This window comes from Saimiri boliviensis, chromosome 4, assembly GCF_048565385.1.
Source record: "Saimiri boliviensis isolate mSaiBol1 chromosome 4, mSaiBol1.pri, whole genome shotgun sequence".
NCBI lineage: Eukaryota > Metazoa > Chordata > Mammalia > Primates > Cebidae > Saimiri > Saimiri boliviensis.
The window spans coordinates 131,948,723-131,960,769 of record NC_133452.1 but is presented as its reverse complement, the minus strand read 5'-3'; the positions used below and the strand labels follow the sequence as shown (position 1 = coordinate 131,960,769).

General features: G+C 53.0%; 1 protein-coding gene across 1 annotated transcript; it reads left to right on the top strand.

Annotated features, from left to right (window-relative positions):
- Nucleotides 1-162: 162 nt before the first annotated feature.
- LOC141584354 (MHC class I polypeptide-related sequence B-like) lies at nucleotides 163-10,508 on the top strand. The gene is made up of 6 exons (XM_074398266.1): nucleotides 163-471; nucleotides 4,959-5,210; nucleotides 5,483-5,755; nucleotides 6,344-6,622; nucleotides 6,696-6,845; nucleotides 9,658-10,508. Exons 1-6 carry the CDS (start codon nucleotides 402-404, stop codon nucleotides 9,804-9,806), a joined length of 1,173 nt encoding a protein of 390 aa, XP_074254367.1. The 5' UTR covers nucleotides 163-401; the 3' UTR covers nucleotides 9,807-10,508.
- Nucleotides 10,509-12,047: the final 1,539 nt, after the last annotated feature.

The following is a 12,047-nucleotide window of genomic DNA, read 5'->3' as shown; positions in this document are numbered from 1 at the left end:
CTTGGTGAGGCCCGCGCTCCTTAGGGTGGGGGTGCGGGAATGGGTGGTGGCGATGCAGGGAGGGCGGCAGGGCCCTGGCCGTGCTCATCAGGTTGCAGCTGTACCCTCAGCTACTCGCAGCTGGTCCCCGCTTTTAGACGCGCTCCCGCGCGCGCTCCCACTTTGCAGGACCCCAGGTCTCGCCCGCTGCGGCTCCGCAGGTCTCACGGAGCGGGAAATTTCTCCTGTGAACGTGGCCCCGCCCTCCCCTCTCGTGATTGGCCCTAAGTTCCAGGCCTCAGTTTCATTGGATAAGCGTCTCTAGGGGCGGGGCGGGTGGCTAAATATCCGCGGGGTCGTCTCCCGCCCCCGGTTCTGCCGGCCACTGCTTGAGCCCCTGAGAGGGAGGCGACGTCGGGGCCATGGTGCTGGGTCGGGTCCTGCTGTTTCTGGCCGGCGCCTTCCCTTTTACACTCCTGGGAGCCGCCGCTGGTGAGTGGGGTTCCTGGCGGTCCTCGGCGGAGCGGGAGTGGCTGGACGTTTCCGAGGATCCCAGTGGGTCTTGGCGAGCGCGGCGCGGTCCGGGCGGGGCTCAGGTGCGGGGTCCGGGGTGCGGGGAGTAGGACGCGGCCAATGGCCGCCACACCTCAGCCCTGCTTTCCCGTCTCTTTTCTGGCCTCCTCCGGACCGCGCATCACCCGCCCCTGCATTTTCCTGTCCTGCATTTGCTCTCCTCGCCTCGCCTCCGCCTCCTCTCACTTTTCGGACAAACCAGCCCTTCTGAGACCCCGGGGGTCCCGGGATGCGCCCCCGACTCGCGGGCTGCTCCTGTGAATGGCATTTGAGAGCCCTCCCCGTTCGGCCCCTAAGGCAGCCACATCAACCGGTGCTGGGGGCGGCTCCCAGGTCCCTGAAGCCCTGTCCTCTCCTGGGAGCCGGTGGTTCTCATGCTGGGGGGAGGGAGGGCGGGGGAGGCGGGGGGGGAGGCGGAGGCGGCGGGGGGAGGGGGAGGGGGAGGCGGGGGGAGGGGGAGGGAGACGCGGGGGGGGAGGTGGGGGGAGGGGAGAGGGAGGCGGCGGGAGGGGAGGCGGCGGGGAGGCGGAGGCGAAGGGGAGGGGGAGGCAGAGGGAGGGGGAGTCGGGGGGAGGGGGAGTCGGGGGGAGGGCGGGGGGGAGGCGGGGGGAGGGGGAGGCGGGGGGAGGGGGAGGCGGGGGGAGGGGGAGGCGGGGGGTAGGTGTCCTGTCCTCTCTCGCCCCACCCTACTAATGACCAATGGTCTAAGGACAACAGATTCCCTGCCCCTCCTCCCTGCCCATCTCAGGGCCCCCTGGGTCCTCTTGCCCTCCCAGCTCTCTGCCACCCCTTCCTGTCTGCACTTCTCTGATCCATTTCTAGGGTGTCCTCTGCCCTCATCCCCTGGCCCCGCCACGGCAGGTCCCTCCTGCCTCCCTTATTCGCTTTTCCTACAAGTAGCCTTCACTCAGTGCTGCCCCTACGCCTCCCACTCCCAGCTGTCCCTAACCCTAAGTTTCTGGTGCTGCCTTTTGTCCAGGGGTCTTCCCTCCATCCCACTCCCCTCCAGACAACCCAGGCGGAGCCCTGGTGCTAATGATAGTTGGGTCTTAGGCAGGACACAGGGCAGTGCAGATGTCCCCTCCCCTCCAGTGCAGGTGCCTGCTCTGGGCCCTGCCTCACGGTGGCCCCTTCCTCTCACCGTTATCCTCAGCCTCACCCTTTGAAGGACCCCACCCTACAGCCCACAGGTGCTGGACCATCCCTCCCTGGTCCCTCCGCCCACTCCACCTGGGGACCTTGTGTTGCTCCTACCTCTTGCTCACTTGCCTTGGGCCCTCAGCAAGTTCTCATCTTTCTCAAGCCTCACCCCCTAGAGAGCACCTTCCCCTCCTGTCCTCACCCTAACCCAAGTTCCTCCACAGTCACTCCTGCCCCACGCTCACGCTGCCCTCCAGTTCTTGCTCTACCCATCTCCTCCCCCGCCACACCGCCCCCAGTCCAGACCTAAAACAGGCTGTTGGTCCCACTGTTCCTTGACCCTCACTGTTTTCTTTCAGTTACTTGACCCCAGTGGGCTCTCACTCCCTACACCACATACCTAAAATCTTTGTTTTACCTACTCTGGGGTGACTGTTCCCCCTGCAGCACTACTTTTGGCAGGCCCTTCCTCAGGCTGGGAGTCTCCCCCTCTACCTTCGTTTTCTGTCTCTGGTCTGCACCCCCAACCATTGCTTTTTTTTTTTAATTATTAACTTTTGTTTGGGTATGTAGTACATATATATGTATATATTTATGGAGTATGTGAGTTAGTTTAACACAGGCATACAATATGTAATTATCATATTAGGGTACATGGGGTATCTATCACAACAAGCTTTTGTCCTTTCTTTGTGCTACAAGCAATCCCATTATGCTCTTTCAGTTATTTTTACATATATAGTAAATTATTGCCGTCTTATCCTGATGTGCTATCAACAAGATCTTATTCATTCTAACTATATTTTTGTAACCATTAACCATCCCACTCCCCACACCCCACTCCCCTTCTCAGCCTCTGGTAGTCATCATTCCATTGTCTCTCCCCATGAGTTCAATTGTTTTCACTTTTGGCTGCTGCAAGTAACAAAGAACAAGCAAAGTTTGTCTGTCTGTGCCTGGCTTATTTCACTTAACATAATGACCTCCAGTTCTTTGCGAATGGCAGGACGGCTGAATAGTACTCCACGTACACATGTGCGCCCCATGTTCTTTATCCATTCGTGTGTTGATGGACACTTAGGTTGCTTGCACAGCTTGGCTATTTTGAATAGCCCCTCAATAAACATGGAAAAGTAGATAGCTCTTTCATATGCCAATTTCCTTTCTTTGAGGTATATGCCTAACAGTGGGAGTGCTGCAGCATATGATAGTTCTATTATGTTTTTAGTTTTGGGAAACTCCACATTGTTTCCCCTAGTGGTGTACAAGTTTACACTCCCACCAGCCGTGTACAAGGGTTCTCTGCATCCTTGCGGTCTTCCTCATTGCCTGTCTTCTGGATAACAGCCATTTTATCTGGGGTGGGATGACATCTCATGGTAGTTTTGATGCATTTATTTGATGACCGGTGATGCTGAGCACCTGTTCATATAACCTGTTTGCCATTTGTAAGTCTTCCTTTTGAGAAATTACTATTCTGATCTTTTGCTCATTTTTAAATTGGATTCTTAGATTTTTTTTTCCTATAGAGTTATTTGAGCTCCTTATATGCTTCAGTTACTAATCCTGTGTAAGATGAATAGTTTGAAAATATTTTCTCCCATTCTTGGATGGTCTTTTCACTTTGTTTATTGTTTTCTTTGCTGTGCAGGAGGGTTTTTTTCTTTCTTTTTTTCTTTTTTCTTTTTTTGGGAGACAGAGTCTTTCTCCGTGGCCCAGGCTGGAGTGCAGTGGTACAATGTCAGCTCACTGCAACGTCCACCTCCTGAGTTCAAGCAATTCCCCTGCCTCAGGCTCCTGAGTAGCTGGGACTACAGCTGCACACCACCACATCTGGCTAATTTTTGTATTTTTAGTAAACATGAAACTGTGTTGCCCAGGCTGGTCTTGAACTCCTGAACTCAGGCAATCCACCCACCTCAGCCTCCCAAAGTGCTAGGATTACAGGCATGAGCCACTGCACCCAGCCTCTTTCCTTTGCTGTGCAGAAGCAGTATATGATTGTGGTTTTGATTTGCATTTTCCTAATGACTACTGATATTGAGCATCTTTTCATATGTTTATTGATCATTTGTATATTTTCTTTGAAGAATGGGCCATTCAAGCCATTTTCCCATTTTTCCCCCACGTAGCTTCTTGTGGCTACTTTGCCCGTTTTTGAGTGTGTTGGACTGTTTTGTTGTTTTTGTCAGACTTCTTTACGTATTCTGGAAACGAATCTCTTATTAGATATATGATTTGCATCTTTATTTCATTTCAGGCATTGATTGCTTTTTCGCTCTAATCGTGCCCTTTGATGCACAGGTGTTTTCATTTTCGTGAGTCCAGTTTGTCAGTTCTTTCTATTCTGTCTGTACTTTGGTGTCACATCCACGAAAGCTCTGTCAAATCCTGTGTCATGAAGATTATCACCAACGTTTTCTTCTAAGAAAATTTTAAGTTTTAGTTCTTGAGTTTAGAGTTTATGTCTTTTGTTCATTATGAGTTAATTTTTGTATAGAGTGCAAATTAAAGGTGCCATTTTATTTTATTTGAACATCCAGTTCCCCCAGCACTATTGACTGAAATGTAGACTGACTCTTTGAGACCCTGTCGTCTGCCCACCCCGGTGGACACTAGCGGGTGCATGCACTTGCTGTCCTGGGGCCTTGTCATGCTGTCATGCCACTCTTCCACTGGGACCCAAGCCCACGCCATTGCTTCCCTCTGGGATACTGACCCCACTATGAACCTCTCTGGGGCTACAACCTTCCTGCCCCTTGCGCCTCATGACCACCCCCTCCCTTGCCCTCACCATGCCCATGATGAGTCTTTTCTCGAGGCAGCTCCCCTTGCCTCCATCTCACTGTCACCTGTGCACCACAGCCACACTGGACATGGGTCCCTCTGAGCCTGAGTCCCTTCCCGTTCCCCAACTTTCCTCTGGCAAGACCTTCCTTCCACCACTGCCTTCATGTTTCTCCATTACCCCTGCAGAAGAGCCACTCCCCGTGGTCCCTATACCCTTAGGGGGCCTGTGGCCCCACAGCCCTGGCACCTGGCCTACAAGTTTGCCATCTCCATTCCCCCTTCTTCCATTCCTCAGTCCCCTCCTCTATCCTCCCAGCTTCCCAGTTTTCCTTGTATATGAAACCCTTGTTCTTGTCCCTTTGCCCGTGTGCACTTCCTGTCTCCTCAGGAAGGTCAGGACAGCAAACCTGTGTGTTAAGCATCGATGTGAAGTTACTTCCAGGAAGAAGTTTCATCTGTGATTTTCTCTTCCCCAGAGCCCCACCGTCTTCAATATAACCTCACAGTGCTGTCCCGGGATGGATCTGTGCAGTCAGGGTTTCTCGCTGAGGGACATCTGGATGGTCAGCTCTTCCTGCTCTGTGACAGGCAGAAATGCCCGGCAGGTCCCCAGGGACAGTGGGCAGAAGCAGTCGTGAGAGCTGAGCCCTGGCACAGAGAGATCGAGGACTTGAGAGAGAATGCGGAGGACCTCAGGATGATGCTGGCTGATATCACGGGGCAGAAAGGTGAGAGTGGGCAGGGGCAAGAGTGACAGGAGAGGCCTTTTCCAGAAAAGTTAAGGCAGAGAACAGCGACCTGTCTCTTCCCACTGGATCTGGCTGGGGCTGGGGGTGAAGAATGGGGGTCAGTGGAGCTCAGCAGGGAGGTGAACCGGCACTCAGCCAGCACAGGGAGGCACGGAGGAGGGCCAGAGAGGGGTCCCCGCTGGGCTGAGTTCCTCACTTGGCCGGAAGGTGAGGGGTTCAGGAATGGAGAAGTCACTGCTGGGTGGGGGCAGCCTTGCATTCCCTCCAGGAGATTAGACGCTGTGAGATCCATGAAGACGGTAGCACCAGGAGCTTCCGGGATTTCTACTATGATGCGGAGCTCTTCCTCTCCCAAAACCTGGTCACTCAGGAATGGACAGTGCCCCAGTCCTCCACAGCTCGCAGCGTGGCTACGAACATCATGAATGTCTGGGGGGAAGATGCCATGAAAGCTGGCACTGTGAGGGCAAACTGCCTGTGGAAACTACGGCGACATCTGGAATCCAGGGCGGGCATCAGAACAGGTGTGGATCCTGGGCAGGGGCTCTCTTTTCCCCCCAGTTCTGCTAGAGTTGCCTCACCCCCCAGCTCTGACCAGGGAAACCTGCCCAGTGCTGTGGATGCAGGCATTTCCTATTGGGGTATTGTGTCCTGATTTTTCTCTCCTGTCAGAGCCACTGGATAGAGACAGTGGGTCAGGGACTGAACTGTCCAGTGTTGTAATCTGGGAAAGCAGGGGGTCCTCCAACAGAATGCTGAGGCCGGGGTGGGTGTCAGGCAGGAGAGGAAGCCTTCAGGGCCAGGGCTGCCCCATCTGCCTTCCAGCCTGCCCATCCCAGAGAGTTTCCTACGGGCCCCACAACCCAGGAGTCCACCCCTAACATCCCCCTCCTCAGCATCGTTGTGGGGATTCCAGAGCTTAAGACTGCAGTCCCGAGGCCCATCCTCCTGCCAGCCTAGAGGAATTGGGCCCCACGGTGAGGACAGACTTACAGAAGGTCCAGGGTCTGTGAGGGCTTCAGCGAGAGTGGGAACAGTGGAGAGGACCAGCCCTGTTCCCTGCATCTCCCTTAGAGGGGAGCAGGGCTTCACTGACTCTGCGCTTTCTTCAGTGCCCCCCATGGTGAATGTCACCCGCCGGAAGGACTCAGATGGCAACACCACTGCGACATGCTTGGCTTCCAGCGTCTATCCCCAGAATATCACACTGACCTGGCGTCGGGACGGGGTATCTTTGAGCCAGGACGACCAGCAGTTGGAGCGTGTCCTGCCTGATGGGAATGGAACCTACCAGACCAGGGTGACCATCAGGATTCGCCAAGGAGAAGAGCAGAGGTTCACCTGCTACATGGAACACAGCGGGAATCACAGCACTCACCCTGTGCCCCCTGGTGAGCCTGGGGTGACCCTGGAGAGGGTCAGCTGTGGCTCTCTGCCCAGTATATAACAAGTCCCTTTTTGCAGGGGAGGAGTCCGTGCTTCCGAGTCAATGGTCAGTCAATCCATATATTACTGGTGTTACTGCTGCTCTTGTTCTTGCTGCTGCTGCTGCTGCTATTAGTTACTGTGTCTGTCACTACAAGAAGAAGAGAACGTTACCTGCACAGCATCCAGGTGAGAAAAGGGGGCAGTGGCTGGAGATGGGAGGGCTCCTGTCTGGGCACTAGGGTCCCCTCATTGCTCCTGCGCAGATAGGCATGTAGGTGACCAGGCTTCTGGAACAGGGGTTGGAAGTTGGGGTATTTGGGAGGGGAACGGGAGCCACATCTCCATCTACACCCTAAATCCTTCCCAAGTTAGGGCCTGGGAAGGCCCTCAAATGTCTAGCTGTGGCCTCTTCCTGCTGCAGGTGAGGAGTGGGCAGCAGGGACGGCCATGGTGCCTGCTCTGTCCCCATCTTGGTCTCTCTGTCTCTCTGGCTCACTAGGGCGCGTCCAGGTGGGGTGAGTTGGAATCACATGCGGAGTGCTGAGGGCCTAGATGATCACAGCCTCACAGAGAGCAAATAATAAAGGCAGCTGTGATCTGGGGAGGGCTAGAAACTGGAAAGGAATCCAAGGGGAGGCAGTGTCCCTAGTCCCTTCCTCTCTGCATCCCTCTCCCCTGTTTCTCCAGCCATTTGGTTGGGGGAACACCAAGGAAAAGATATGAGACCCAGACTGGGGGCCCTGCCTGTGCCACCCCTTGGAGGCCCTCTTGTAACAAGGAGGGTTCTGGTCGCACACGGCCATCTCTGTCCACTTTGCAGATCCTCATGCGCCTCCTCCAGGAGCTGCCTGGGGGGTGTCATGTCTTCTGGGTCACTCGAGGCATTGCTCTTTCCAGGTTCCCACCACCTGGCCTCCCTGAATTTCCATGCAGATGATATAGATGTGTAAATAAGCAGATGTCCCAGGGCCATTTGAGGAGCGGGGCCCAGCCCCTCATCAGGGCAGCTGCGGTCCCTGTTCTCATTCTACCTCCAGGTGTTTTCTTCTCCAGTCCCTGAGGGACTCAGTCCCCAGGGACCATGTTTCTGGGGCTTTGTTCTGTGCTCTGTGGCCTGACCTTGCCCTCCCTGAGGCTATTTCCCTTTCTTTTTTTTTTTTTTTTTTTTTTTTTTGAGACGGAGTTTTTTTTTTTGCTCTTGTTACCCAGGCTGGAGTGCAATGGCACGATCTCGGCTCACCACAACCTCCGCCTCCTGGGTTCAGGCAATTCTCCTGCCTCAGCCTCCTGAGTAGCTGGGATTATAGGCACACGCCACCATGCCCAGCTAATTTTTTGTATTTTTAGTAGAGATGGGGTTTCACCATGTTGACCAGGATGGTCTCGATCTCTTGACATCGTGATCCACCCGCCTCGGCCTCCCAAAGTGCTGGGATTACAGGCTTGAGCCACCGCACCCAGCCGGCTATTTCCCTTTCTAAAGGTGGTCACTGCCTGGTAAGTTTGGAGTAAGGGACAGTCAGGATCATTTCCCCCACAGTCAGGTTGTTTGATGGGAGATGAAAAGAGAAAGCAGGAAGTTTTGTGTTTTTGCAAAAACAGAGGCAGTGCAGGGGACAGTGAGGGGCTGGGGTGTCCAGGAGACCTGGGTCTTTCTGTCATTTCCCCACTTCTGTGTACCTGGCAGTAGGGGTGGTGGTTTCTCATTGTTCACCTAATTGCACTGCCTGTTTGCCCCTCAGGCCTGGGCAGATGGGCAGGTTCATCCCATACCCTGCAGCAAGAGGGCCCCATCCAGGAGGCACCCGCAGCAGGGGCAGAGCAGGTGTGTGGTGGCTCCTGCTCTCACCTGTGGTGTCTCCTGTAGAGGGATTGTCAGTTCTGGTTTTCTGTGACCATGGCTGGTTTCCTCACAGGTCATTGGGGGTTTGGCCGGGAAAAGGATATGAAAGTTATGTGTCAATGTTTCAAAATTCCTGCTTTCAATGTTGATGTCCCATAAAGGCGTTTATAATTTCAGCTCTACGATCTTGATAGAATTTCCTCTGATACTGATGTTGTAAAGCATACTAAGTGAAACAGGAACTCACATTTGGAGCTCCCACTCCAGGAGGGTCTGTGTGGGAGACGGTGGCTGTGGCAGGGGCAGTTCCCAGGTGCAGAGGGTAGACAGAGGCCTCAGGCTAAGGGGTCTCCCCTACTCCACATGGAGAAAATCCCTTGTGGGTTGCAAGGTCAGTGTCCTGGATGGAATCCCTGCTAGAGATAAGGCAGAAAGGCCTCGAAGCCTCGCCAAGCAGCAGCCCTGGGGTGGAGCTGCGTTTCCCGGGGTAAGTGGACCAGGCAGGAGCAGTGGTGACTCAAGAGCAGGTCACAGGCCTGGGTGGGTGCTGAGGATCAGGGGAGGCCAGGCCTCCTGAAGCAAGCTGGGGGCCCCAGGGTCAGGTGCAGATCCTGTGGCAGACATGTCTTTCCATGCTGAGCCGGCTGGGCACCCTCAGGCTTCTTGATGGGGTCCCCAGTTAAGAGCTGCCTGCTCTGGGCTGGGAGGGGAGGAACGCCGAGCTGCAGATAGAGGGCAGAGCCCACGGTGGGCACGGCCTGCCTGGTGTGCAGGTGCCTCTGCAGGAGAGGAGGGCCTGGGGACTGAGGGCAAGGGTCAGGGCCTCTCTTTGGGGAGGCCTCTCACTCTAACAGGACTGATCAGGCCTGAGAGGAGGGGAGGGCACTGGGTTCCCTCTTGCGTCTTGTCTTTTAGTCTTGGGCCCCTTTCACTCCCTGCCTGATGGGTGGTGGGCACAGGTGCTGATGATGGAGTGATGGAACTGGCAGGGGCTGGGAAAAGCTGGTGTGAGGAAGAAAAAAGTGAGGGCCTCCTCTTCCCTCAGAGAAAGGGAGCATCTGATTTTGGAGCAACTGAAGAGAGAAAAGACGTCAGGGAATGAACACAACACTCTGCACTCAGTGGAGCACTCACCGGTTTCTCTCTTTTCTCCAGAGCTCGTGAGCCTGCAGGTCCTGGATCAACACGTGGTTGAGACAAGAGACCACAGGGATGCCGCACAGCCGGGATTTCAGCCTCTGATGTCAGCTCCTGGGCCCGCTGGCTCCACTGAGGGCACCGAGATTCTGCAGCCAGGCAGCTAGAACTCAGCTCCCTGCCTGGATCTCACCAGCACTTTCCCTCTTGGTGCCTCAGTTTCCTGACCTATGAAACAAAGAACATAACACTATTTATTTCTGTTGTCAGAGGCTTCCAAGTATTAGTAGGCATGAGGTGTTTGCAGCTGAGCCATATTAGTTGGTATCATCATTTCCATTGTTTTTCTATTATTATAATTTTTTTTTTTAAGACGAAGTCTCACTCTGTCACCCAGGTTGGAGTTCAGTGGTGCGATCTTGGCTCACTGCAACCTCTACCTCTCCAGCTCAAGCAATTGTTGTGCCTCAGCCTCCCAAGTAGCTGGGATTACAGACGCGTACCACCACATCCAACTAATTCTAATATTTTTTGTAGAGACTGGGTTTCGCCAAGTTAGCCAGACAGTTCTCAAACTCCCCACCTGAGGTGATCTGCCTACCTCAGCCTCCCAACATGCTGGGATTACAAGCGTGAGCCACTGTGCCCAACCTATTTTGTTATATTTTAATATATTACATGTACAGTAATTAGAACATCATAGGGGCTTTATGAGTGAGTGTCTTGGTGATGACTCCTCCTGACGAGCCTAGGACCAGCTTTCTTGTCACCTTGAGGTCTCCTCACCCCCCTGACACAGTCTTATGCATTATTCCATGTCTACTACCTGTGTAAAATTTTATACTATAGATGTTCACTGTTTAAATAGACATCTCTGGTCTGTGTTTTATTTCATACGTCTGGGAGTGGATAAAGTGTAAGGTTCAGGGGAGAAGGAGAGGTCTGTCTCAACGCCTTGACACAGCATGAAAACATCTCCCCTCATCCCCTTTCCCTGCTAGTTTCCAATGACCCACAGATTCACAGCAGAACACAAAGCGCTGTGAAATGATGGAGGTGGGACATCTGGCGCCAACATTCAGGGGCTGACCCTGTGGGGGAACATCTGCCCTGAAGAGCTGGACCCCACATGTGATGACACAGAGCTGAAGTGTGAAATCAGGGAGGGGATAGAGAGTGCTTCCAGGTTTTCTGACTTTGAAGAATTTGGGTCAATCAGGTTCTGGCGTAAAGTGACTGCTGGGGAGGTGTGGACTGAATTAATGAAGGACAAATGAACCGGGAAAGTACATGAGTAAGAGGTGGGATATTCTCCACCCTGTTTCTTGATGCCTCCTGACTGCTGGTCTTGGGGCACACAGATGGGTGCTGCACTTCTTGCTCAAGGCAACCTCAGCCCCACCCACATGAGACAGTCCTGGCAGAGAGCATAAGGGTGACGCCTGTAAGACAGACTCAAGGTGGAGATGGGAGTCCTCCTTGCAGCAGGAGTGGATCCAGGACCTGCCTGGAAGGAAGAGAAGGATGAGGGACTCTAGTTGGTCCTGTTTCCTCCCACCGCCTGGGTTCCCAAGGTAACCAGTAAGGGAGCTGTGGTAGGGAATTCATTCATGTGCTATGTATTTATCCAGAGATGTGTTTATTGACATTTTCTTCTATGTTTTTGTTTAGGGTTGATGTCATTCACACATTTATGCATTTATGATATATAATTAATAGTCGTATATTTTAGTTAATTCATGCATCACTTGTTGAATTCGGTTCTTACTAGGTATAAATTTTCATATTCATTGCAGTTTTTGTTAATCAAAGTTTAATTGCCCATAATTCAAAACGTCAAATATTTGCAAAGGGTTTCTCTAGGGAAAGGAGTTCTCTCTGCATCTTCTCAGTTTCTGCCTTCCTGGAGGCAACCATTTTCCACCTTTTTAGCTAAGTCTTTCAACTTTCACTTCCATATGTCTAAATACAACTCCTTCATTAGTACTGCTTGGTTTTCAGTTGCAGCCGTTGTCTGCTGCACAGCACAGAGGCAAACGCAGTAGTTCATCGTCCCTGTTCCTCGCACTCTTCCCATGCTTTCATCTTCCCAATGTATTTCTATAGTAATTACGTCTAGTTCAGCCATTCCTTGTTTCTAATTTTCTCATTTCAGCTCCACCACTTTTCACTTTCTGAACATTTGTTCTTCCTGTAGTTAGCACTGGCCTTTGATTTTGTTTATTTTATAGACAGCATTCATTAAACTTGACATTACTTCTATTTGTATTACTCTTTTAAGAAGTTACAGACTTTGGATATTCTACTTCACCTTCTTGGAAATGTCCCTCCTGGGCCTTCCGGCAGCCCCAATCTGGACTGGAGGCTTCCACCTGTGGAGCAGAGTCACCACCCTAGGATCTCCCTCC

What these genes read in the sequence shown, in the direction of transcription:
- LOC141584354 (XM_074398266.1), top strand. Translation starts at nt 402, where the DNA reads ATGGTGCTGGGTCGGGTCCTGCTGTTTCTGGCCGGCGCCTTCCCTTTT. An exon ending in TGATATCACGGGGCAGAAAG is followed by an intron (nt 5,211 to 5,482) that starts GTGAGAGTGGGC and finishes GGGTGGGGGCAG; the next exon opens with CCTTGCATTCCCTCCAGGAG. An exon ending in GTTACCTGCACAGCATCCAG is followed by an intron (nt 6,846 to 9,657) that starts GTGAGAAAAGGG and finishes TCTTTTCTCCAG; the next exon opens with AGCTCGTGAGCCTGCAGGTC.